The 27,249-nt window shown below is 35.9% G+C and overlaps 1 protein-coding gene across 1 annotated transcript in view; it reads right to left on the reverse strand.

The window, feature by feature from the left end:
• Nucleotides 1-15,593: 15,593 nt before the first annotated feature.
• Nucleotides 15,594-27,249, reverse strand: part of DHX8 (DEAH-box helicase 8) — a 30,631-nt gene continuing 18,975 nt past the window's right edge. The window contains exons 15-23 of the mRNA XM_026679834.2: nucleotides 26,903-27,113; nucleotides 24,959-25,140; nucleotides 22,617-22,757; nucleotides 21,019-21,174; nucleotides 20,722-20,859; nucleotides 20,170-20,298; nucleotides 19,203-19,399; nucleotides 17,535-17,714; nucleotides 15,594-16,637 (exon numbers count right to left, since the gene is read on the reverse strand). Of these exons, the coding sequence (XP_026535619.1) occupies nucleotides 16,418-16,637; nucleotides 17,535-17,714; nucleotides 19,203-19,399; nucleotides 20,170-20,298; nucleotides 20,722-20,859; nucleotides 21,019-21,174; nucleotides 22,617-22,757; nucleotides 24,959-25,140; nucleotides 26,903-27,113 (1,554 nt within the window). The 3' untranslated portion in view covers nucleotides 15,594-16,417. The remainder of the gene's footprint in view (nucleotides 16,638-17,534; nucleotides 17,715-19,202; nucleotides 19,400-20,169; nucleotides 20,299-20,721; nucleotides 20,860-21,018; nucleotides 21,175-22,616; nucleotides 22,758-24,958; nucleotides 25,141-26,902; nucleotides 27,114-27,249) is intronic.

Here is a 27,249-nt window from a genome sequence, read left to right on the forward strand (position 1 = left end):
TATTAGATCTCTTGACGTATTTAAACTGCCAGAAGCAAAAAGAGTGAATTTTATGTCCAGCTGGGTGTTGCCTCCAAGAAGGGACAACAGTTTGTTTCTTGGCTGCATCAAATCTTAGAGAAATGCCTGTGAAATTAGTAATACTTTGTGTCAGAAAAATCAGAAACCTGCATAACAGCCTCAGATTTGCTGATCCACAAGAAAGTGAAGTATTCAAAATCCTGAGAGATTCAGCAAATATTTTAAAAAGCATAGCAGCAGCAAATCTAACTGATAAAGAAAGGAAGGGAATTGCCCTATAAAAGGTCTTATACTGTGATGACAGACATCAGCAAGCCCAATTCCATCTCATAACACATCCTTGCATCAACAACATTCGAGAGCACCAACAGAAGAGCTTAATTTCCAGTCCCCTAGAATGCAGTTTAATGGTTTAAGTGCTTGAGCTGATTCCGAGAACTCTCCAGTCTATATATCCAATCCGAAACTTACCAAATGAGTCATTCTATGGGAGATTAAGGAATTGAAATCCTGTTATCATTTCCTGTTTCCAAAGAACACACATTTAGTAAGGGTAGATGACAGAAGGCCTTCATATAATGGGGAATAAAATTTTCTTTTATGATTCAAGCTGTCTCTGAAACAAATGCAATGTGGTTTGCAGCAAAATGTTGTAGTATTATAAGAGCAGAGAAAAAGTCCTTCTGGATTTGCTCAGTTTCTCACACAGGGCAGTCGGATGCATTTTGAAAGCTCACATGTGAAGACCGAATGGCTTCTCCATTGTCTTTCCCTGGCTGCTGGTAGATAAAATACACTGAAAGGATTCCAGGGAGATTAAATATGGAATGCTGGCTTTTAATTCCCTAAATTCAGTACCCTTTTAAAACCGTGTATTATGATGCCCATCAGTATTTCTGATGGCAGAAAATTCCTCTGTTTAAGTCTGCGATATGCACTGTTTCTTACTTCAGAAACTCCTTAAAGTTTGTTTCAGTTGATGGCTTTCAAGTTCTATTTTGAGTGAGGAAAAAACCTGTTTTCCCCATATCATGCATGATTTTAGACATGGTTTTGTTTATTGGGAGTCATTGTGGCAGAGGGCTTGATATAGTGATCCGAACTGGGAAGATCAAGTTTGAAACCATCATGTGAGCTAGCTGATTTTGAACCAGTTGTCTCTTAGCCCAATACACCATGCAAGGAGGGAAAGGGGGAGATATTTGTGTATATTGCCTGGAATTTCCAAGAGTAAAAGAAGAATACAACTGCAACAGTCAATAACATTTCTACTTTTATCTATCTTTACTCCAAATTTAAAAACCCAGTTGCCTTTAAATAGTCTCATTCAGGTTCCTGTCATTTTCATTTGCTCATTGTTCAGTTGTCTGTTTCTTTCTCCTAACAATCAACATTTCTTGACTACTGATTATTTTCATGATCATTATTTTGAAGTCCTTAAATTAATTTTGTTCTTAATCTTTGTTTCCAATGAATCTAGAATATCTCTTCCTGTATGCATTATAGATACCATTTTGAATTCAGAAGGACCAACTCTTGCAAAACTGAATAATTTATTAATAAATATTGTTTGACCTTGTTGTACAGATCTTGGGAAAATACTGGCCAAATATTTAACACTTTAAATATGTTTCTATACTTTTATCACTACTGGACAAAGTAAAACAAGAATTAAAAGACCAATTGGGGATATTCATTTTTGACCTTGGAATAGGGCAGCACTTTCCTACTTAAGATTGATTCACAATCCAGAGTATTCCTGGATTCATAGTTCTTGCTTAAAGAGCTGGTGTCATCTGTGACTAGGAAGGATTTTGCATAACTGGTATGTCACTTCACTGGTTCCCACATAAGGAACACTTAGGGAACAGGAGGTGAGGAGCATTCTGAGGGCTGTGGACCCTAGAAAGGCTGCCAGTCCTGACAGTATCTCTGGCCGAGTGCTTAAAGACTGTGCTGATCAGTTGGCTGAAGTCTTTACCAGGATCTTCAATTGGTCTTTATCCCAGTCCACTATTCCATCTTGTTTGAAAGCTTCCACCATTGTTCCGCTGCCAAAGAAGTTCCCTATCAATAACCTCAATGATTACAGACCAGTGGCACTCAGTCCTATCATCATGAAGTGCTTTGAGAAATTGGTCTGCCGGCATATCATTTCTGGTCTTTTGCACACATTTAATAAACACCAGTTTGCATACAGAAAAAATAGATCTACAGAGGACGCTATAGCCATCACTCTTCACACTGCTCTGACTCATCTAGAACAGCGGGAGGGCTATGTGAGGATGCTTTTTGTGGATTTTAGTTCTGCGTTTAACACAATTCTTCCACATAGACTAGTGTGTAAACTTCTGGACCTTAGGCTTTCTAATTCAATCTGCCTTTGGATTATGGATTTCCTGTCTGTCCGCTCACAGGGGGTCAGATTAGGTAATCATACCTCTTCAGCCCTTATTCTTAACACTGGTACACCACAGGGTTGCGTGTTGAGTCCCTTACTCTATACTCTTTATGTGCATGACTGCATTCCCACTCATGCTAGTAATACTATTGCTAAATTTACAGATGATACAACAGTGGTGGGACTTATCTCCAGGGGGGATGAATCTGCCTACCGAGATGAGGTGGACCGGTTGCCTTTGTGGTGTGGAGACAACAACTTGGTCCTCAACACCAGTAAGACCAAGGAGCTTATAGTGGATTATAGAAGGAACAGATCAGACATCCAGCCCTTGCTTATCAATGGAGACCGAGTGGAGCAAGTGGCCAGTTTTAAGTTTCTGGGTGTTACCCTAAAAAAGGACCTGACCTGGGGTGCCCACATTGCAGGCCTGGTCAAAAGGGCCCAGTAAAAATTATACTACCTGAGATTTCTCAGAAAACAACAACTGAATGAAAAACTGCTGGTGACCTTCTACTGCTGCACCATAGAGAGCATTTTAACATATTGCACCTCTGTATGGTTTGCCAATTGCACGGTGGCAGATAGGAAAGCACTCCAGCGGGTTAATGTCATTGCCCAGAAGATCATTGGTTGCCCTCTCCCCTCTTTGGAAGAGCTTTATAGCTCCTGCTGCCTTAAGAAAGTTCAAAACATTCTCAAAGATCCATCTCATTCTGGGAACCCTTTTTTGAACTATTACCATCTGGCAGACAGTACAGAGTAATAAAAACAAGGACAAATAGGCTGAAAAACAGCTTCTATCCCAGGGCAGTAGCTCTTTTGAATTCTGCTGTATAGTGCAATGTTGGTGTGGTGTCAGGGGTTTTCGGTTCAATGTGTGGAGGGTGAAAGGGTGTGTGTTTGTGTTTATTTTCATGGTCATGGTCATGATGTGCACTGAAGATGGTGTTTGATTTCGTTGTACGAGGTGCAATGACAATAAAGTAAACTAACTAACTTCAACCACTTAAGTCAATTATACCCTAATCATCTTGTGACTTGACTACTACAATGCTCTCTACATGGAGCTATTCTTGAAAAACATCCCAAAACTTCAACTGGTTCAGAATTGTAATGATATATAAATAATTGCCTTGGAAGACAGGGGAAGAGCCACAACAAGAAGTCTTGCAAGATCGTGTTAATACGATATTACAATAAACTTGAATTAGTTCATCTGGGCATACTTCTTCTCTGGACTATCTTTCAAGGCTGACATCAGTCTTCAAGTGTAAAAGTACATTCTTATGCCACCAGACTTGAAATTCTAGAACTAGAAAACCTTGAATTACGCCGTCTTCGGTCTGATTTAAGCATGGTATATAAAATCATACATTGCAATGTCCTACCTGTCAATGAATACTTCAGCTTCAACCATAACAACACAAGAGCACACAATAGATACAAACTCAAAGTAAACCGCACCAAACTTGATTGCAGGAAATACGACTTCAGCAATAGAGTGGTCAATGTCTGGAATACTCTACCCGACTCTGTAGTTTCTTCCCCAAACCCCAAAAACTTTAACCTTAGACTGTCTACTATTGACCTCACCCCTTTCCTAAGAGGTCTGTAGGGGCGTGCATAAAGCGCACCAACGTGCCTACCGTCCCTGTCCTATTGTTTCTCTTATTCTTCTTTTATTTTTCTTATATGTACCCATTTCATGTATTCACAACTATGTATACACTTATACTTATTATCTTGTAAACAATTGGCAAATCAAATAAATAAATAAAATAAATTCCCCCCCCCCTTGTCACCTTTATAGCCCAAGAAAGTAGACAGGGTCCCTTCTGAGATTATTATTTTTTTGCGCCCATAATCATTTTGTGAGCTAAACTGCCTATTATCCCATTATTCCCCTAGCATGGCTCCTCTCCCCCTGCCGCCCAATCTCCCAAGATCATTCCCACATATCGTTAGAAGAATGCAGCAGTTATGGAAAGGTCTCATTATGTCCATGTAAGTTCTCTGCTTTATGATCCATATAGGTTTCCAGTTTATGTCTGGGTATGATATGAGGTGCTACTTGTTATCCATATACAGCCCCACATTTGATAGGACCTGCATATTTGAGGGAATATATGTCTTCCATCGCACACGTCCAGACAATTTAATCCTTTAGGGTTGGAATGCTCTATGTTCCTTGGATCAGAGTTCCCCAACCTTTCCATGTTGGTGCCCCGGAGGGGTAGGGAGGGAGGAAAGAGAGAATGGTTTTGTGAGAAGGGTAGGCAAGCAACCGTTACTCGCATGAGTAAGGTTGCTGTGACACTCACGTGAGTGGGGCCTGGTTACATTATGAAAATAGGAAAAGACTCTATAAATTCTTCATTATTACCCAATATGCATATGAAACTTAGATAAAATGATCCTGATTGTAGCTTGGGATCAAAAATTGCAAGGGGTAGGACCATCAAGATTTTATCCTGCACTATCTAGCTTTAAGGAAGAATTCCAATCCTCTGATAAAATTAGATTATTTATAGATACATACAGTGTTTTAATCATAGAATTGAGAATTATGAAACAGCTATAGAAGTTTCACTGGATAAAAAAAAACCTTTGATGTGATTAAAATTAAATGGTTTGAAGAACTATGAGCATTAAAATGCATTTCCATTTTCTACTACTTCTTTGATTAAAATGCATTATTCTAGTCTTAATGAATTATACTAAGACTCAGTTTAAGTTGTATTATGATACTCTCAAACTTGTTCCTTATTTTCTCTCATATTTAATTTGATAATGGAACTCTTGGCTTGTCTTAAAGAATTCCATGAAAAGTGGCCGTAACATCACAGATTATTTGCAAAAATATTCTGGGCCTTCTTAAGAGCTCTCTATGTAGCTTTGTGAAAAATTTATAGAAATATGTCTAATGTTTTGAGAGATATAATAAATTGGAATAAATTTTAATATTTTTCAATAGATAGATTTCTATGGAAATACATAATTGGAATTTTATATTATTCAAATTCTATTACAATATGGGGATAGTTATCCATAGAAAAATATTCTTTTAGATAAATTTGTGTATTTCAAATTGTTAACAAAAATTAATGGAAAATACTTAAATGTATTTTTAACCTTCTATTAATGAATCTAGGAAAGAGTAGATATGAAAATGAACATTACATCAAGAGTGCTAAATACTATAAATGGGATATCTACTTATAGTATTTAGTATAGTATACATTAAGATATTTTAAACTATTTAAAAGTTAAATTATGATACAAACTCCACAATTCTCATTTTCACAATTATGATTTTCTAATTAAATGGAAAAGAGGAGAATAATTTTTCAATTTTTAATTACATCCCTGGAGATATTTACTACATTTTTATTGTATCAGTACAAAACCAACGCAGATTTTGTATTGTTAGGGATCATTTGTAAAGCTATTTTTTGGCACTTTCAAAATCTTGGCAAGTTGTTTATTCTACATATAATAGAAACTCTATTATCTTTCTAGTGTTTTTAATGCTGAAGATGGTCTAACATATCTAGAAAATAAATTGATCCTTGTTCCCTTGGGAAACAAGTGTTTTGAAATAATTGCTTTTAAATGGTGGTTATTTTTTTTTTAAAGTATGGGCTTAAAATGGGACAGTTAGCCTTAATCAGTTAGTTATTAACAATTCTTTTCAATGTTTGAAAGATTACAAAAACATTATACTTATCCTCAAATAGCTGAATAGCAATGCATTATATTATATGCTCTTTATTTAGACCAAATGCATTGGCTTCCCCAAAAGCCCCACGGGTTTTAAATGTATTAGAGATATTTCTTTAGAAGCTGAAGCAACAATTTAGATTTACTAATAATTTAGCAACTTTATTATAACTCAGAAAGGTTTCCTTTATAAGAAATGTTAAATAAATTCCTTATGATCTTTAAAAAAAGATTCATTCATCAAAAATATTTTGGATTTATCAGTAGCTGTCAAAAAGTGTTGGTTGTCAAATTTCTTATGTTGGAGCCCTTATACATTTAATTTAACTGAATCCCTTGATTACCTATATGAGGTATAGTAAGCAAGCCAAGTGTTCTTGGAAAGACACTAGGCTTTAAAAATATCAATATATTGATAAATGGCATTCTGAACATTTGAAATTTGCCTATTTGTGAAGAACTTTTATTTACTTGTATGTTACCCCCAAATCTGGGTGACTTTGGGTTAGGCATTCTCTCTGCCCTACGAAGGAAGCAAAGATTCTGAAATCTTGCCCCCAAAATTGCAGGGACTTATCTAAGCTGTTGCCAGAAGTCAAAATTGTCTCAGACACACATCAAAATCATAATAATTATATAAAATGATGACCAGTGACAATAATAATAGAGATTAAACTTAAAAATTCTTAAATACACATAATTAATTTTGCATTTATATTATGTTTGATTTAACTTTTTTCTTTTGTTTCTTTTTCTTTTCTTGTTTTGTTTCATTTTCTTTTGTTTTCTGTTTTTATAGTTTTATTCAAGCAGTGAAAAACTGTGGAAAAGATTGACTTTGATATGCAAATGTTGCCTCCCCACTAATTTCAAAAATACAGTTTATGTTAAATTAGATATTGTTGAACAAACATGTTTGTCAAAATGATATATTCTTTGTTCAGAGGGTTTAGAGCAGGGTGGACAATTAATTTTCCCCAGGGGCATATGTGAAACTGATACTGTTGTGGAGACCAAACCAATAGGGCCACCGCAATGGTAGCCGCATTGCTGCTGCCATGGTCCCCTTCACTGTCCCATTACCACCCTTGTTGCCATCACCATGGGCTGGATCAGCCAAAGAGTCAGATGTGGCCCACAGGCTATAGAAAGCCCAGGTCTGGTTTAGAGGAACAATTAACTGGCACAATAGCTTTCACAAAATTTGAGCTTAGGCTGGTGTCTGTGTTTGAGCGAGACTGTATTTTTTTTATTTACAATGTAAAAAAAAAAGTAAACTGTAACCAGAAAGGAAGAGACTTCCAATCTTCTGAACAGGTACAAACTTAGTAATTCTATTATTTCTGCCTTCAACAATTTTTTTTCAGTATTTCAATATTTCTTGATATTCTAATACTTCTAAATAACCTAAGGTTTGGTTCAGCTCTTTATCCTGTAGATCTTTAAAATCTGTCATTTCTTCTTTAACAAGTTTTGGTCATAATCTTTCCATAGGAGCAGATGCCGTTGCTGACACAAGTTTCTGTCCCCATTCTTCAAATATTTCTTGAAATATCTCAAATATCATACTCCTTTCTCTCATTTTGTCTCAAAGCTAATAAAAGATAAACAGCAAGATACTTTTTTTCTTTTTCCTTATACCTGGAAATCTCCCCTCTCTCCATGTGCAATTTCTAAAATCATAAATTCTCAAAATTAATATTAAATTAGCTTAAACAACAATTCCCACAAAGATGCTGTTTATTATAATTATTTCCAAAAATTATAACAAAAATCTTAATATTCAAAATTAATTTGGTCCCAAGAGTCATTTATGAATTTTAGATTAATGTCTAATTTAGCTTTTTGGCATTTATTTCAAATTCTTAAAGAATGAGGTAATTTAAAGAACGTTAGGTATTTTCTCTTTTCTTCTGCAAAGAAGGTAAACTCAGACCTTTACAGATTTGTTGCTTTGAAGATCGCTAATATCCTTAAAAAAATAGGTAATTTTTGAAAAGCTGTGGTTGAATGAATGATTGCCTCCCTTCATCCTCTCAAATCTGCAGGAAGCAGCTAGTAGTGGTTTTCTTGTGAGGAGAAGCTAACAAGAGCATAAATAAATGGCCTCCTTTCCTTTCCTTATCCCCTGGTCTACCTGCTGGTGCTTTAGCTGTGGCCATAACATCTTCTCTGCTTATTTGATGACCTGCTAGCTCAACATTCCTTATCCAGAAGTCCTAAGACAGTGTTTATCATCCTCAGTGACTTTAAAATATGTGGACTTAATGGCTGGGAATTCCAGTCATCTCAAAGTTGCTGAAGCTGAGAAACATTTTCCAACATCTTAGGAGATATTTGAACCATTTGTCTTGAATTGATAATTAGGGATATAATAATATTACAGCTTTAATGGACTTTAATTTCCATCATCCTAATTGCTATTCTAAAATTGATGTAAAATATATCTGGAAAGCCAGGTATATTTCATCACAGTTGAGAAAAGCTTAACTACTGAATTTCCCTAAACAGAGAGTTATAATAAATAGCATTACTATTGCATCAATACATATATTGCAAAAAAAAAAAAGTAGTTGATGTAAGTTGTGAGCCTGACAAAGTTGAAAGTAACTGCAACTTTTATCATTTCATTCTGAAAAATATAATCCAAGAGATACTTTAGAACAGTGTTTCTCAAACTTGACAATTTTAATATATGTGAACTTCATGCTGGTTTGTAAATTGAAGATTTGAAACCGCACATCTTAAAATTACCAATTTGGGAAATACTACTTTAAATTCTCCCTTGCCTAAAAATGTTCTAACTTAGATTTATAGAAAAAAGCTGTTTATCATGTTGATGACATTCTAATATTCAAAACCACGATGACACATTGGTGAAAAACTGAACAACATATTGCAGAAATTCCAGGAATTGTACATTTGCTAAAATATCAGCTTATGCAGATTTAGATATTATATCATATTACAAGATATACAGCCAATCTTCTAAGGGCTGCTGCAACCAAAGGATTACTAAGGCAATGGAAGTCTTACAATTGTGCAATTTTGTAACTAATCTGAGCCATATCTGATTCTACTTTAACTACACTTGTTAAATGAGATATTCTTGTGCTCAAAGGTATCGTTCAATCTACCTTTAAGAAAGAAGATATAAATTTCATATTTAATATTAATCCACTAGCACCCTATTGATATTTCTTTCAATACAAACAATTATGTATTACAGAAATGCTGAAGAACAGAACTTCTTTAATTTAATTCCATATAATACAGAAACAGATATTAATGAGTAAAATTAGTACAGATATGAATTTGATTTATCATTTCTCTGCAAACAGACCATGAATCTTTTTTCTTTCTTTCTTTCTAGGGGAGAAATATTGTATGAATTTTCCCTTTGGGTCCGAATATTTCATCAGCAGTAGTTACTAGAAGATAGTACATATTCCTGTGAAACTATGAATGAGAGCTTTTAATTTTTATGTGATATTCATTATTCATATTACTGAAGGGTTACTCAAGGCAATGGGTAAATTTCCAAATAGAAATAGTTATTCCATCAAATAAAATTCCAGCAAACTCATTGTCATTTGAATATCTGTCTAGAATTGGTGATTAGACCTGAATAATTCTGCTAATGTGATATTTTACAATGATAAATCCTAGTACAACTTTAAAAATTCAAATAATCCAAGGCAGATGTTGGCAGATGATTTATTTCCCTAGAAATACCTTATTTATTTTGCTATTATTATCTTTGATGCTTGGAAATTGTGAAACTAGAGAACTCAACTATAAATGTTAATGTGCATGTGTTCTCTCTAAACAGTTATATTTGTCAGTTTTGAAAGCCATATTTTACTGACAGTAGAAGCTTCCACGTTGCCACATCTTAGTGCCTGGGAATTTGGGAGGGGTGATTTCATAGAGAGGTGGAAGTTTAGACATAACAACATTCTTCTCTTAAAATCAAGGGCAAGTTAACCCTGCATCTGGAAAGAAGTGTTTGGAGGAATGTGTCCAGTTGCGACAATGGGTGATTGGACCATGTGATGGACTGGTGGGTGCAGGGGGGTGGGTTTTGATTTTCAATTACGAAGGGAAAACCCGGAACTCTCAGATTCGAGTTTTCCCAGGTGTGCCAGTATGACTTCTTTAATAAATTCTTACTTGGATGAACTTTGTTTCTGAGTGCTGAATGAAATTGGGAGTTTCATTGGAATGCTGACAATATGTATATAATATTTTGAAAACATGTATTTGTTTAGTTTTGAGAATAATTGATCTTATCATTTCTGGTTTAGCAATCAGACTTACCATAGGGGCATATTTTCTCCCCACCGTGGAATAATATCAGGATCAGCAAAAATAAGAAATCTCCAGTGACTGTACAGATTACTTGGTGCAAGACAAAATTGTGAAGCAACCATGCTTCTGTAATAACACTTAACTGCTTGAAAAAAGGAGTTCTTTATCTGCCCCCCAAAATAATAATAATAAGGCTGCAGCAAAAGAAAGAAGTAGTCTTTGCTTAGTGACCACAATTGGGACCAGCAACTCCGTCGTTAAACCCATGATCATTAACCTGAAAATTATGTGACAATGAGTTTATACTGGCTGGTCGATCATTCAGCGAGAGACATTGTGTGACTTGTGAATTTACTTCTGGGTTTTCCATTAACTCTCTTTTCAGAGGCTGGTTGTGAAGCACAAGAATGCTGATCATGTGAGCATGGTACTAATATATATTTACCATCTGTCACATCAAACCCTTTTTAAAAAAAAGTTTGTGTTATTTTTGACTCCTGATGACTGCCTGGACAAGTCCCTGTAGTTTCGTTGGCAAGTTTTCTGGAAGTGGTTTGCCATTGCCTGCCTCCTGGAGAGTGATTGACTTATGGTCAACCAGCTGGCTTTGGGTCTAAAGTGGGAAGACACCTCATGGTCTCCCAGTTTCTAACCTGATGCCTTAACCACTATACCAAATTAGCTGCCCATGACCTGCCACTAGAAAATAAAAAGACACATTCAAATTAAAATAGCAAGTTAAATGTGTTATTGTATTTCAAAAAAGTCCTACTTGAGATCCTTCAGACATAGAGTATCCTCCCTTGTTCAGTCTTCTCTTTGCAAACAAAATCTCCTTAGTTCCTTTAAAGTTAATAATCCAGACCCCTTATGCAGGGGTGGGATTCAACCGATGTTATTACCGGTTTGGTACTTATGTTTTGCGCTAGTATGCACACTCCGCGCATGTAATACAAGGAAAGCCGTGCTTTTTCGCAAAGCAGCTGATGTTGAAAAAGCAGGAAATAAAGGTCAGGTAAGAGCCCGGGTGGGCAGGTGGGTGGGCCAAACAGCAGCAAACACAGAACAGGTTCTGCGTCTGCTGCTCTTCAGAGCTACCGGTTCTACAGAGCTGGGCAGAATCGGTAGCATCCCACCCCTGCCCTTATGGTAACTTTGAAATCACTCCAGATTCTCCATTTTATCTCATGTGATGTCAGAATTCCAAGTATGGTCTTGCATACCTCTATAACAATGGAGCTACATGTAGTGAGTTTAAGGCATTTTACTAATGAAGTCCAAGATTGTGCAAGCTGTTTTAGCTATTTCATCATACAGTTTGCTGATGTTCAGCAGATGTTTTATTAGAAGTCCTAGATTTCCATCCAGTTCTATACCTATATGTTCCTTTTTTATTATGTCATGTCATTGTTGAATTTAGTCCAATGTTCCAGCCTGTCAAGGAGTCATTTTGAATCAAGATGTTGTTCACTTAAAAGTATATTATCATCTGCAAATTTAAAAGCATTATTTTTATTATATTAAGAGCTGACATTTTAAAAAGGCAGCTGCTGTTGCAACACTATTTTCATCAATGCCCTTTCTTCTTTTCTGAGTGCTACTTCAAGAATACTTGGGTTCTTACAACACATTATTTGAAACCAGAGACACTATTATGCCTTACTGCAGGAGTGTCAAACTCACATCGTCATGGCAGCATCACATATCAGGATTCCCCCCCCCTTCACTAAACTGGGCGTGGACATGGCCAGTATGTGATGCATCTGGCCCGCAAGCTGGGAGTTTGACAGCCCTGCCCTACTGTATGATGTAAATCCACCTGCATAATCTTATGCTAAGCAGTTGGTTCAAAGATATATGTAGTTTATTGTTATTCTCTACTGCTCCAAATTAGCAGCACAATTTTAACTATTTATAATTCCTGATTTTTTTTGACATTAATTCTCAATTATTTCTTTTTCATTCTCTTTCACTGCAGAACAGCAGCATAAAAACAATTACCGTAACCCAACTAGAAGGAGAAATCAATGTGGCTTCTGAGACTATGCTGTAAATTCGAGGTATCAAACTTGCAGCCCACAAGCCAGATGCATCATGTGCTGGCCCCACCCCCACCCAGTTTAGCGAAGGGGGAAAAAAAGTCTTGATATGTCATGGCTATGATGACGCGAGTTTGATACCCACTATAAATAGATCCTGCTGAATAGTGTTATTATCCCAAGAATAGTTCATGGTTGTGCTGGTAAATACATTTTAATGGAAATGTGCATTTTATATAATTCACCTGCAGCATATTTGTTTTGAAGCAATTATTTTTGGAAAATAATTTTATAGCATTCTATCCAATTAATCACAGGGCTTACAAAGCTATGGAAAAATTTAATCCAAGAACAATCTAAGATGACCCAAAAGAGAACCAAAAACATAATGTATGATACATCATGAAGGTAGAGTGTCTTTAGAATCTGCATTTATGATATTGACCAAAGCCTGCAAAGATGGGTCAGTTGAACCTGAACTGAATACAATCCTGAAATTAACTGCTGTTGCTGCTGCTTCTGTAGCTTGTTTCTACAACATGTATTTTAAGGAAACAAAAGGAATACAATGTCTCAGTTGTAAGATAAATTTAATATTTAAATTTAAAGATAAAACACTTTAGAAGAGGTAGTTGCTAACAATTAATTAACAATTCACCACCACATGGCAGCATCTGTTTCACAACTGGGGAAGTGTCAAGGATATCAGCTAAGATCTCTTTTAACTGAGTCTGAGGAAGAATACTTGAATTATTCTCTGCTGTCTTGACCTTAGCTATTACTAGCTTAAAAAGCCTCCTGATCAGTAATTTAAACGCTAAGTATTTGAGGCAAAACATTGACTTAGAGCACTCGGAGAGCTGAACAAAATACTTGCCTGCATCTCCTTAAAGTGGTTGTATTTGACTTGAGAAGTTAAGAGAGGTGCTGTTTGTGCCGCATATCCCCCAAGCGTTTTTTTTTTTGCCCATGAATCTCAGGTGCTTAGAATCCTAGTAAATGTCCTGTAATGGCAGGTATTAGTGGCTATCGCCTTGAAAAAAGTAGTAGTAAGAATGTAAGAGCATAAGATGAAGAACCGTAAGTAGATTTTCCTTTGAACTGTTAACAAGTACAGCATTTAACTACTGTATGAAGATAATTTGCTTATCTCAAAATGCCACGTGAAATGGTCAAAGTCTCCAAAGATTACCAAAGTATATTGACTTAAGATAACGGCAACATTATACTTTTCTTAAACTAATTCCTTTAACTGAATCCCTTTAAAGGCTCCACTATAGTAGATGTCCACCGGCATTTTCCCTGCAGCATATTTTTGTTGCTGTTGTTGAGTTCAGTGGGTTCAATTCATTGATCTTCTCTAAGTCTTATGATTCTTAAGGCAACAGATTATGAACTAGGAGATTATGAATTCTTCTCCCACTTTGGGCATGAAGCAAACTGGGTAATGTTGAGCCCATTATTTTCTCTCAGTCCTAGGAAGAAGGCAATGGCAAAAGCTACTTCTGAAAAACACTTTCCAAGAAAACTGCATTGACTTGTCAATGCAATCTCTGAAAATCAGATATGATTGAATGGAAGAAAAAGGACGACAAATTTACAAGCTAGCTAGGCAAATGCTAGAATGACATATATTGTGTCAATTATTATTTAGTAGATGGTTATTTTTTTAATTTTTTCTATGTGCATACTTTTAAAAAATTTAAATTAAATAGCAACAGAGAACATTAGGGAAACAAACATAAAATAAATCATTGGCATTGGGAGGAATTAACAGTACTAGCTCTCCCTTTTTAATTAACATAATTGAAATGCATAATTACAAGTACAAAATCAAGTTAGTTAGCAGAGTAGGGAAAGTTCAAATAAAATTTACAGATCATATTGCATTTGCTGAATTATCATTTTGGGCAACATAGCATGTACCAAAGTCTTTGTAATCTGAGACCTGTCCTAACCCAGCTTCTGCCCTTTCCCACTGCAATCCCGAAATTACTTTGTGGTATGTCAGTTTATTTAAGAGAACAGAACCGGAAGCGTCCTTGGAGATCTTCTAGTCCAAACAAGAGACCTTATACCATTTCAGACAAATAGCTGTCCGATCTCTTGTTAAATATTCCAGTTATAAAGTATTCACAGCTTCTGAAGGCAAGCCATTCCACTGGTTAATTGTTCTCACTGTCGTGATTTTTTCCCTTACTTTCAGGTTGGTTCTCATTAGTTCCCATCCATTGCTTCTTGTCCTGGTGCTTTAGAAAATAGATTGAACCCCCCCCCCCTTCTTTGTGGCAGCCCCACAAATATTGTAACTTTGCTATCATATCACCCCTACACATATCCTACACCAGACATACCCAATTCCTGAAACCATTCTTCATATGCTTTAGCCTCCAGACCACCCATCATCTTTGTTGCTCTTCTCTGCACCCTTTCCAGAGTTTTATTCTTCCCTCTCTGTTCTTCTAAACATTTTGAATATTTCTAAATCTTCTGTAAGCAGAAGATTATTTCTCCTCCAACTTTCCAACTCATACCAATGTATTCTTATAAATTAATTTAAACCAGATGTTTTCACTGTTTGGCACTATAGCGAGGAATTTCAAGCTGCCTCTAACTTAACATATGCTAGCTCCTTACAGTGATAGACAAATTGAGCCAAATAAAACAATTGGATATCACTTTCTCTTTTCTTTTCCTCAAGACCTCAGAAAAATACATGTCTTTTGAAGATACTGTAAAAAGAGAATGTATTTTTGGCAGTTTCTCATTGTATAAAATTTAAGTTAATAATTAAAGCTCTTCATATAGAGCTCTAGGATAGAAGGAGACAAGTTGCTTACTTCAAGCACATAAGGTCCTGCTTGATACTTTTTTTGTGGTTCTACAATCCCAAAGATCAGAAACCGCAGAACAATAGTAGAATTTCCTGGCACTTTTTGCCAGGAAGTAAAATAACCAAGAATACAAAATCTTCAATAAGCAAAATGCCATTATATATATATATTTTTTTAAAAAATAAAGTTAAAAAAACAGGACAGGGAACATTCATCTTCTCATAGTCCCAGATGTAGAAAAAAAAATCCCCCCCACAGCTATCATTTTAACTCTATTTTTTATTTTTTACTGTAAATAGATTGTAAAACTATAATGTAAATGGAATCAAAGAAGCTGTACAATTCATGGTTGCATGAACCATCACTTCCTCGTGGACATATGGATGAAGCTAATCGTTTCTTAATGTACATTTAACATCTTTAAGCTCAGGAAATGGGCAACAGAAAAGTCCTGCAAATTTGGGCTCTCCCTTACATCATGAAAACAAAAAGTATCATTAAATAACCGCAGAAAAGAAAGAAGGGTAGCCAAGCACTATTGTTTTTTATCTAAAATTAGCCAAAAAAAAAATACTACTTGGAGAAATAATTGATAAAATACAGGAACATTGCTTTAATGCAATAATGATGCCAATTAACATTGTTAGGTTAGTGTATATTACACCAACAATCCTCCACCCCCTGAATGGCCTAAAGGTAGTCAGCATTATCACCTCTGAAAAATGGCTTCTTTATATGTAAAAATTGGCATTTTTTTTCATTTTCTACTGTAATCAGAGCCAATGATAACCAGCTTCCAATACGAGAAGTCCACAAATTAACACTAAAATATTAATTTATTAACCAAGATGTTTGGTAACTTTTGATCCATGGACAGCATGGAAAGAAAAGGAAGAAGTCTGTCTAACAATAAGTGACATGTCTGAAATTGACAATGATAGATAGTGCCTTTCAAGTGCCACATTTCTCTGGTTCCATCTCTTGTTTTGAGAACTTAAGAAAAATGACAATACATGGCCAAATATGCCTTAAAATAAGAGTGCGTGTTATACAGCTATCGAACAGTTTGTGCCGTACAAGGATGGGGTTCATCGACGCCTGAATGCCCGTGATATCCTCCAGGCATTGGGCTCTTCATAGCGATTGTAAAGTGGCTCCAGGCGCTGCTGCTTCTTCTGCTTGCTTAGCTTTGTGGGATCAGAAACCTTGAAAAAGGCCGGGGCAAACTCCACAAGCCAGCGGGGATCTATGGTGGTAACCTCTCTCATATACTCCTTGGTTGTGAGCACAAGCTCGTGGTACACCACCCTAATAGAAAAAAAACAAAAAGACCAGAGTTTCATTTTCTTTTCAAACAGGTCTCTTTTGCTTTTCATATACATTATCTATAGGCGGACTGCCCTTCTTAAAGGGCACACCTAAAACACTCAGGCTCAATTACTTTAAAAAGGAGTGTAGATGCCTTATATTTTAAACTATATAAAAGCAACCTAGGTAGCTTCCACTTTGAGTATAGTGGACCAAGGATGAATAAAGAACCATTCTGAAGTGGCAGAACTTGTTTTTTAAAGAAAAGAGGAAGGTCAATTATTCCTGTTCCAAGTCTCAAATAACGTCAGTAGACGTCCACAAAATAGACTGGTTTTTTTAACACAAACATTTTTGCAGCAACAATCCCAAATAGGATCCTTGACTCATAAACAAGCAATTACAAATTGCTTCATTACCCCGCAAGAATATAATCAAATTATCTTACTGGGAATAATTACTCCCAATTTAAGAACTGCAGATCTAGACTTTTAAATAATTTTTAATTTTTTAGATAAAATTTCTACAAAAAATGCCTTAAAATATATAAAGGCAATCTTCATGAGCAAAACATTTTAAAGAAACGTTCAATTTACAAACAGTTCCTTAAGTGGCTATTTGAAGTTATGATGGACTTCCCGGAGCTACCAACAATTTTGCTTCAAAGATCGTGCAAGCTAGTTCACCTCCCATGGTGCACCGTGGATAAGTATGCAGGTGCTAACTGAATGAACCAGCAATTAAGCTGTCAAAACTATTCTGTAAAAGTGTAGATCTCCCTGACAAAGGTATACTATACAAAAAACAAACAAACAGTGTAATTTCTGTTTACCTACTTAAAGGAAATTCAGCAGATATTCAAACAGACATAATTCTGATTTCAATCCATGCCCTTACCATTCAGGCTGGCGATTGAAGAGGGCACTTGAGGGATGGATATAGACCACTTGCTGATCAATCAAGGTCCGGTAGCCCTCCTGGGGGTCCTTTTTGGCTGCATTCCGAAAGAAACCACTGCAAATGGCTTTCTGGACTCGTACTGTTGCTTTTCCACAGGATACCACATCTAACTTGTGCCTGTTAAAGTCAAAGGGTGATGAAAGGCTTTAGGATCAATGTATTCAATAGTGAGATCGTCTGGCGCATTTTGTTTTAATTTTCTAATTAAAATAGACTTTTCCCAAAAGAAAAACTGTTTTAGATCTCCATACCGAAATATCAGCATTACTCAATTTCTAAATATTATTTTGAACAATGGATTATCTTGGCTTTATTGTTTTTATAATTGTAATATTTTACAGGAAACGACTATTAAATATTCCTCCTATCGTGAGCACATCCCTAACCAATTACAATTCAAGACATCTGATGTACCACTACTTCTTTTACTGCTGCTAATCAATCTCAAAAGTCTGAAACCATCCATCATTTCAGTGACTTTGCTATATACACTGATAAAAGGAATATTAATTTTAAAAAAGAAGTTAATTGACCTCATGATACCATGATGTATCTATGCTTAGAAAGATTAGAATTGTGCAGGCAATGATTTTTTTCCAATACATTGGTCTTTGAGGAAGCTTTTGAATTTGTGTATTGGGGAAGATTTTTAAGACTATCATCAATCAAACAAAAATGACCAGCTTAAGCTGTTATATTTTGGACACTATATGAAGCTACTTTGAAAAAGTGGAAATAAAGACAGAGGATGACCAGCAGCAAGGTAGATTAACTCAATTACAACAGCAATGAATTTACTTTTGTGAGACATTAAAGGCTAGATTAGAAGAGGACATTCCAGAGAAAGTTTACATGGTCAGTAAAGGTCAACACCAATTTAATGGCAGTTAATCAAACAACAGGTATAATATGACCAAATTCTGGGAGTTTGCATTTTTTTTTATGGAGAAAGTCAACATTATTCCAGACAAATTTGGTCTGTAACTGGTTATTACTCCAGGCACTGAGTTGGGAGATTTGGATCTTCTTGGTGTTTTTCAATTGGATGAATTTGTCTCTAGTAAAGTATGTTAATAGTTCTGGATATTAGGTGTGATTTTACTTGTCTATGCTGTTCTACATCATATATTAGTGATTATGCAAACTGTTTAAATAAATTTTTGTCAATTTCTTGTTATATTCCACATCTAGTTGTTATTTTTTTCAAAATCTTTTCAGATAACTTTGTCATTTATTTTTTTTACTCTGAGCACACGAGCCCACATTAAAAATGTAATTCTGTTGTCTGCTCTCAAGAGAAAGTATATATCTACCCAAACACAAACGTAACACACATGCTATATGCATACATAAATATACCTGCAGCCCCCCCTCCTGCTCATTTTGAATACATAGTGGAAAGAGGAAACTTGAAAGCTCACAAGGTTGATGCTAAATGGAACAAAACTGTGACTGAATCTAGATATTCTGCTTGGGATACCACGAAGCCTCCCCTCAGAAGGTAATCTTCAACTTCACTACTAATTATATTCAAGCCCAGAGCCTGATTTTTTTGGGGGGGTGTGTGTGCGTGAAAAACAATCCCTCCCCATTTCATTAACTCACCTATCCATTATTCCCAGCATCTGCTTACGAATATCCTGGGCACGACGTAGTGAGCGGGCTTGGATAAAATTTTCATAGCACCAGGGATTGGAGAACTTATTGTTCTTCCAGGAGTTGTAAACAGCCAAAAGTGTGAGGTGATCTCCTTCAGTTTGATGGAATTTAGCTTTCTTCTGGTCAGCAAGAGCTTGCTTGTCCTACATATATGAAACAAAATTAGCCTTACATTACTTTCAGTATAAAAATATGCATTTTTCTAGAATGGAAAAAATATTTTGTGATGCAATGTTAGTAAGTATATTTAAACCAATCAAGCACAAAAAAGGGATAAAACAGAATTTTAAAATAATTTTAACTTTCAAGCAAATTATTGAAATATACATTATCATTTACATTAATTACAAAATATTAAATTATTGGCAATACCAAAGGACTTTTCCAAGCAGATGTGCAAAGAAAAGGGGAAGTTAAGTTTTTATTAATAATCTCATTCTGCAGAACATGCAAACTTTTATACCAACATGTCACTCATCTTTTTACATTACTTTATTTGACTTAGGAAACTAAATGCTTAAAACTAAAATTGAAAAAGTTGCGCGTTTCAGAAATACACTACTCTGTGCTATTGGAAGATGTGTAATTGGAATTCGTGCTCTTTCCTCATCTGCATTATAGTGGATTTTACAAACCTAACAGAACTGACATATAACTTATTAATGTTTATTAATAAGTGAGAAGGATAATCAAATAATGCTGGAAAATTTAAAGACCAATTTAAATAACATCTTCTAAAATCAAGAAGCTATTGCGTGATAAGGATAAGGCTGGAAATCAACTTTCCCATTCCCACATCAAATCTGCAATTTGTCAGATCAGCCATTTTTTCTCATACCCTAGTCCAGCTGCGGCCAGAGCTGGACTGCTCTATAAAATGCAATCTTTTTCACTCCAATGCTCCCCAATTTACCTTTGGTCGATAGAAAACATTCTGCACAGACAGCATGGAGACAATGGTGAGCATTTCCTCACTGCAACCTAGGTGCACCGACATGATGAGCATCTTGCAAAGCATAGGCTCCAGTGGGAACTCTGCCATCTGCCAGGAAGGAGAAAAACATAACGTGGTTGAAATATCCCAGAGTAAGGTTTAACTTGCAACTGCATGTGAAAAATACACATACACCAATAGCTCCATAAGGAAAAACACCAGCCCAGAATAAGGTACTATCATTGTCTGCTGCTAATAAAGAATTCTTCCAATCCCTGCATCCAACCACTGTGTAAGAATCAACAATAGATCCACCTGCTTAGGGTTAAAAAATGCTTTAACTGTTTCCAAACAAAAATGCTTTAACTGTTTCCATCTATAAATGTTCCAATAGGTCTTCCTCTAAAACTACTGATGGACTTCACAAATAGCTAAAACCAGTGCAGTGCAGAGACAGGCTGTGTTATCTTGAATATTACTTTCTTTTGTTCAACCACATATTAAAGAGAATCGGAACAATGCTGATCCTACCCTGCGCCCCAGTCGAGTGAGCAGCCCTTCATCATCCAAAGCTCCCAGAGTATACAGTTGTTCCATTGCAGTGATCAGAGTCTCCATTGGAGGGGCATCCATAAAATCGAAAGATAGCAAATCATTGATACCCATAGCCTTGAGGGGAAGAAAAAATAATAAGCCTTGTGCACACATCTGGCAAGTGACAAAATATATTTTCTCCAACTTCCTTCTTTATAAAGACACCTTTTTTGTGTGTGTGAAGATGCTGAACAAAAGCCTGAAAGTCATTTAGATGCAAACGCAAATGCTCACCTTGAGAGATAACACAGTGCTGGCCAGATTAGTTCTCTGAATCTCAGGTACATTGGTGGTCAGCATTTCATCACGGTAGGCCCTCTCTGTGTAGAGTCGGTAGCACTTGCCAGGGCCTGTTCTTCCAGCTCTTCCAGCTCTTTGCTTAGCTTGGGCCTAGAGGAATCACAAATTAAAAGGTATATAGAAGAATTTATTCCTTCTGCTTACCCACCACGTATTTTGATTTGCATTAAAATTGGATACAGGATGGTTGTAATTCAAGACAGAAGAAAAAGTGAAAGATGGAAGGAATGCAGCAGATATCACGTATAGCAGAATACGACATAGAAGCAAAAAGTTACAATAACAGTTCAAGAAGTGCTCTCTGAAACTCAGGAAAATATTTTTTTATATATTCCATATAATATGGACATATATTTAGCATTCAAAGAAGGTCAAGATTCATTTTTAAAAAATCCTCTAGCCTTTAAAATAGAACTGAATGGTAGAGGCACCACTGTTTGAATCCTGAAGTGATTAGTCTTGTATAGTGTCAATATGGTGCTGAAATGAAATAATAAACAAAGACTCAGTGCCGTAATAGGCCATTTCATGGCAAAAGCTTTGTACATAGGATAAGGTTAATGATACATTTTTAGAATTTATGTACAGGTAGCTCTTGCTTATAACCACTTGTTCAGCAAGCCGTTTGAAGTTATCACAGCACTGAACAAGAGATACTTATAAAGTTCCAGCATCCCCTAACATGATTGCAATTTGGGTGTTTGCCAATCGGCTCACTTTGGTTGCAGAATCAAAGACACATATGATCACCACTTGTGACCTTCCATGCCGGCTTCCCACAAGTAAAGTATATGGAGAAACCAACAAGGAAAATCATAAGTCGCTCTGGTAAGTCCCTCCACGCATTGCTGCACCTATACCCTGCCACACCCTCCTCTTGGCCTTCCTGCGCACATGTGATGTGGCATATGGGAATGACCCTGGGATATGGAGGAGAGATGCTGTTTATGGAATGATCACATTGAGGAGGGTGAAGCCTGCCAGTGCATAATAGGCAGAGAAAGAAATTCAGAAAGGAGTTCCTAATTTATCAGGCTTTAAAATGAGATAGTGAGACTAGTACTTTCAGACTTGCAAGATTCTGTTAATGTAGTTATAATAAAGAACAATTAACTCATCCAGTCATGTCTCCTGTCTACTCTGTCTAATAAGTGCTCTGCTATCCATTCACCCACCTGATTCTCTTGTAGCACCTCAGTCTAACTTGTAAGCAACCTGTACCGATCCTTCCCCACTCCTTACTTGGAACTCCCACGATTTCCTGCTTAACTTATGTGTCTTATGGTTATGAGAGCAATCAAGATTGCAGGAATTGTCATTGCTAAATGATGTGGCCACATGGCATCACATCACATCATATAGTAACAGCAATTCCAGTGCCAACTGCTATCCTAGCCTGAGAACTATCTCTGTTGCTCTTCAAAGATTGGAGCAAGATAAAGACATTCCAATTCACTGCAGAAATTGTGCTGTGTGCACACTACCCTTAGTAAAAGCATCAAGTAACATAATACCCAACAAACATAGGATACCTGAGAAATTGGTGTCACAACCAGTTGGTCAATCCCTGTCTTGGAGTTGTACACTTTCTGTTTTACAAAACCAGGATCAACTACATAGTAGATACCATCAATTGTAAGTGAAGTTTCAGCAATATTTGTGGCAATGACCACCTGTAGGGGGACAAAAAGGAATGGCAAACAGTTGAATATAGCAAGAAAAAAGTAAGAGTGAAAATAGGACTACTATTAAGCTACTTTTATGACAGGCTATTCATTAAATGGTCAAAACTTTCACTTATTATACACAAAAAATGCAGAAATATTATCCCTTAAAAGAATTGTTTTAAATCGGACGGAGGGATGGAAAACTAAGCCAAAGATTACATAACAGATGTTATTCTTAAAAATTGAACAACAAGGTCAGGAAAGCAGACATAAAAATTTATGGAAAACTTAAATGTTGCATTACACAAAAATATGCAATTTATAACTATTTTTCCCTCTTTACAAAGTGAGTAAGGACTTTATTTACTTGGGAAATCTATATGGCCACACAATTCACATAAATATAACTGAGCAGTGTATATGAATGAAAATAAAAATAGCAATAATTTTAAAAATCCAAATTTAGTTACAATTCTACATACATTTAGTATAAATTTAAAAAAAATCATTTTATTATTAGACCTACAACAACAGCAATTTATAAAATGACAGCCAGAACCCTCAAAGTGCGCTACTACTCAAGGTGGCAGAGCACCAATGTAGCTCCTAATTCTAAAAGGTTAAATCCAGGAATGAGCCTTTTAAATAATTCAATATATCACCATGAATATGAATGAAGAAAAATCTGCCTCTCCCTTTAGAATTCTTTAAAATTCAAACATGTAGGAAGTGTGTGCAAGCATTCAGGTAGATCTTATGAGACTCAACTCATAAGTTGCATGTCACGAAAGATAATACGATAAAAAAGATAAATGATAAAGAATTGTGGGGTATGGATATTACATTCCAATGAATAATTTTATCAACAATGTAAAAAAGAGGCTTTTGAACTTGTCTGACATAGACCCCAAAATTTAGTATCAGACCCACATTTTCAATCTTCTACAGAAAGAAAAGGGAGTTCCAACAATGAGCTATTGTACTTTAAAAATCATCAAATTGTATGGAAAATATTCTCAACTGATCAAGAAGTATTTCTAGATGCTATAAAAATATGTTCATTATGGCAGATAATAGTATCATTGTACTTCAGCTTCTCCCGGCTGTACTGTCAAAAGCTCTTGATTTCTTATAAGGTCCCGTTTGTGTAATCGGTGACAGTATCTAGCCAGATGTTCTGCTATCTTTTTAAATTGCCTTCAATTTTCCAAGCATCAGGCTTTTCTCAATGACCCTTTAATGTGCCCAAGTATTTAAGCTTTAGGCTCATTCTTTTACGTCATTTAGAAGAGTTGTTGCTTTTCCATTCAACATTTTCTTAACTATCATACCCAGTGTTATAATTTAAAGGCACTTTTTTGTCATTTAGCCTAACAATCTAGGTTTTATAGCCATTTATTACCACTAAGAGGAAAACCATAGCTTTCACAATGTGAAAATCTGTCATTACTTTAATACTTATTCTAGACTTATCATAGTCTTTCCTCTAAGTAGCAGACACTCTATTTCATGGCTAGAGTCATCTGAATGTTTATGTTTAGTTACTATGACTAAAACTGATTAAAGGAAACTATGAACAGATGACCTCCAGGTCACTGGCACCATTTACAAGCAAAAGGTACACACTGTTGAAGCCAACTGGATAGCATACATTGCAATCAAGTTTATTTGTGATTTTACCCATTTGTTGTGCGGTACCCAGTTGCCTTTGACAAGATAGGTGATAAATTTGGCTAATACATACATGTATTATACTGCCCAGAACTGCCATATCTGATTTCAAAACAAACATTTTCCAAGTATTAGATAAATTAAAATAAAATTGTATGAAGCAGCTCAAACAGTGAAAGTCTCCTTTGTGATTTTTTTTTAAATTAATGTACTCTATTAGGGACAATATCATGTCCAACATGAATAGGATTAATGAACAAAATAAAGGAAGAAAATAAGATCATTTTAAGAAACAGCGGTATGTAAAATATTCTGAGCTCAGCATGGTTATCCTGTTTTCTAAACTTTTCTGAACTTGCAAAAGAACAGGCCAAGAGGTCTTGTTATATAAGTAGATTTTAAAATCATGTTTCAAGACTTGAAGAATATACTAGCCATTAAAACTGGCAATACAATTTCCATTCCTGTTTAAGCAATGGAGAAAAGGAAAGACCATCTAGCAAAAAACAAACAAACACACAAGTGGGAACAGATACCTTTCGACTTCCCGGTGGAGCTGGATCAAAGATTCGGGTCTGCATCTCACTAGGCAGTGCTGAATAAACAGGCAAGATTATCAGCTCAGGAACATCTGGGCCGAGGGACTTCATTCGCTCATAGAGAATTTCACAAGCTGTATCAATCTCTTCCTGGCCAGTCAAGAACACCAAGATGTCTCCTGCATGAAAGAAAACCAAATCATATTGTCAGGGCAATATAAAAACAACCCTTACAATTAAAAAACAGAAATTTCAAATTTCTCTTGTGATTTTTTTTCCAGTCTGATTTTATAAAAAAAAACAAGTATGTGGCTTTTACAGCTGTGAGACTACACTAAAAAGTAGACAATTGGAGTAAAATTTGCTGATTTTAATTATTTGTTGTGAATTATGGAACTGTAAATCATCCAGAAGAAAAAGAAATACAATGACAGATACTTCTTTGCTGAATGAATATGAAAAATTAGATGAAGCTGATATGTTAAACCAAGCATTCTACCTGTTCTCCTGCTTACTAATCAATAACGGTTATGTAAATCAGATAGAAATTAATTTAAGATTAGGAGTGATATACTGTAACTATGGATGGGGAAAATATACTGGTAAGACTAGACTATGGCAAGACCGGTAATAAATACATTTAATAAATAACATTTTATATAATATGATTTTCCCTGAAATTTCCATTTTTCCCCTTAAAAACCTATGTAAAATTTTGCTTCTTCATCCAATAGTTTTATACAGAAATTCTGCTTTTGTTCTTTGGTAACATATTGAATATTTCTCCTTTTAATATACAATATAAGCTGGTTTAGATATATGTTTGTATTTAAGCAATGTTCTCATTTAACAATATCAGAATTGTGTGTTATCTAGGTTTGTGACTGCTAAAGAAATCAAATGACAGCAAAGAGAGTCTTAAATTAATAGCAGATTCAGATTAACAGAGTTGGAAGGGATCTTGTAGGTCATCTAATCCAGGGGTCCCCAACCGCCGGTCCGCGGAACAAGTCTTACCGGGCGGCTGGTTGCTGGGCGCCCGCCATCTTTTGATAAAAAGTGCTTCCGTGAGCTTTTCGGGTAGAGTCACCGGAAGCACTTTTCATCAAAAGATGGCATAACGCTCGGTGAGGGTGAAGCCATTTCTCACCGAAAAAGCTCACGGAAGCGCCCAAGCGCCCGCCATCTTTTGATGAAAAGTGCTTCCGGTGAGGTCACGGGAAGCACTTTTTCCGTCAAAAAAGAAAGCGGCTCCTCAGCGCTGATGCCGATACCGGGCTGCGGCGCCAGCTGATGCCGGCACCGGGCAGCATAAAAAAGGTTGGGGATCACTGATCTAATCCAACCTCCTGCCCAAGCAGGAGACCTTACATCATTTCTGACAAATGGCTAACCAGTCACATATCTCCTCAGGAATTCCTTTGTCCATAAAAACTAAAACTCTTTATACTAGAAATCGCAAATTAGGTTCCCAAGAGCAAGAAAGCTGTCTTATCAGGGTTATTTACATCAAATATTTTTATTCTATCTCAAGGAACACTATAAAAATTCTATAGCTCCCACTGGAGGCCAAACCTAAATTATAAATCTTGTGCATTTATTATTAAAAAAGAAAATCCCATTCTGACTTAACTAGTGTAAAAAGAAAAGAGATTGCAAGCTAAAAGAGTTTAGACAATAAAAGAGGCTTTACAGAAGCACACATGCAACCTTTTTCAGTCTCAGGCCCATATTAAACTTTGGAGTGCTCACTTGGTCATTTGAGAAGGAGAATAAAGAAAGATTGTAAAACTATTCTGGACCAGCTCAAATCTTAATTAAATTGAAATCAAATTCAATGTAGCAAATATGGCTAATATAATTACACTGAATATACTGAATATTTCCAGTTTGAAAGCTGGGGAAAGAGAGTCTCAACATCGTTCTCATGCTATGGCTCACCTGGAGGTTCTGTCAAGTGGATCTGCATGACTGTTATCAGGCTGGCATCTAAGTAATCCGTCTCAGGTTCCTTGGTGTACAGAATCTCGACTGGGTATGTCCTACCAGGAATGGTAAAGATAGGAGCCTCATAGAAATACTGAGAGAATTTAACTGCATCCAGTGTAGCTGAGGTCACTATTAATTTCATGTCTTGTCTCTTCTGAACTGTCTGCAGAGAAAAAGGTGGGGTACATTAAAAAAAGAAAAAGAAGGCAGAATATTAACAGAAGGATCAATATGTGTGGTTGAATCACAGGACAAACTTGCCTGCTTTACTTTGAGCAATTTTCTGCTTCATCATTTTA

Source organism: Notechis scutatus, chromosome Z (assembly GCF_049901735.1).
Source record: "Notechis scutatus isolate UNSWTSFEM ecotype Mainland chromosome Z, rNotScu1.2, whole genome shotgun sequence".
Classification (NCBI taxonomy): Eukaryota; Metazoa; Chordata; class Lepidosauria; order Squamata; family Elapidae; genus Notechis; species Notechis scutatus.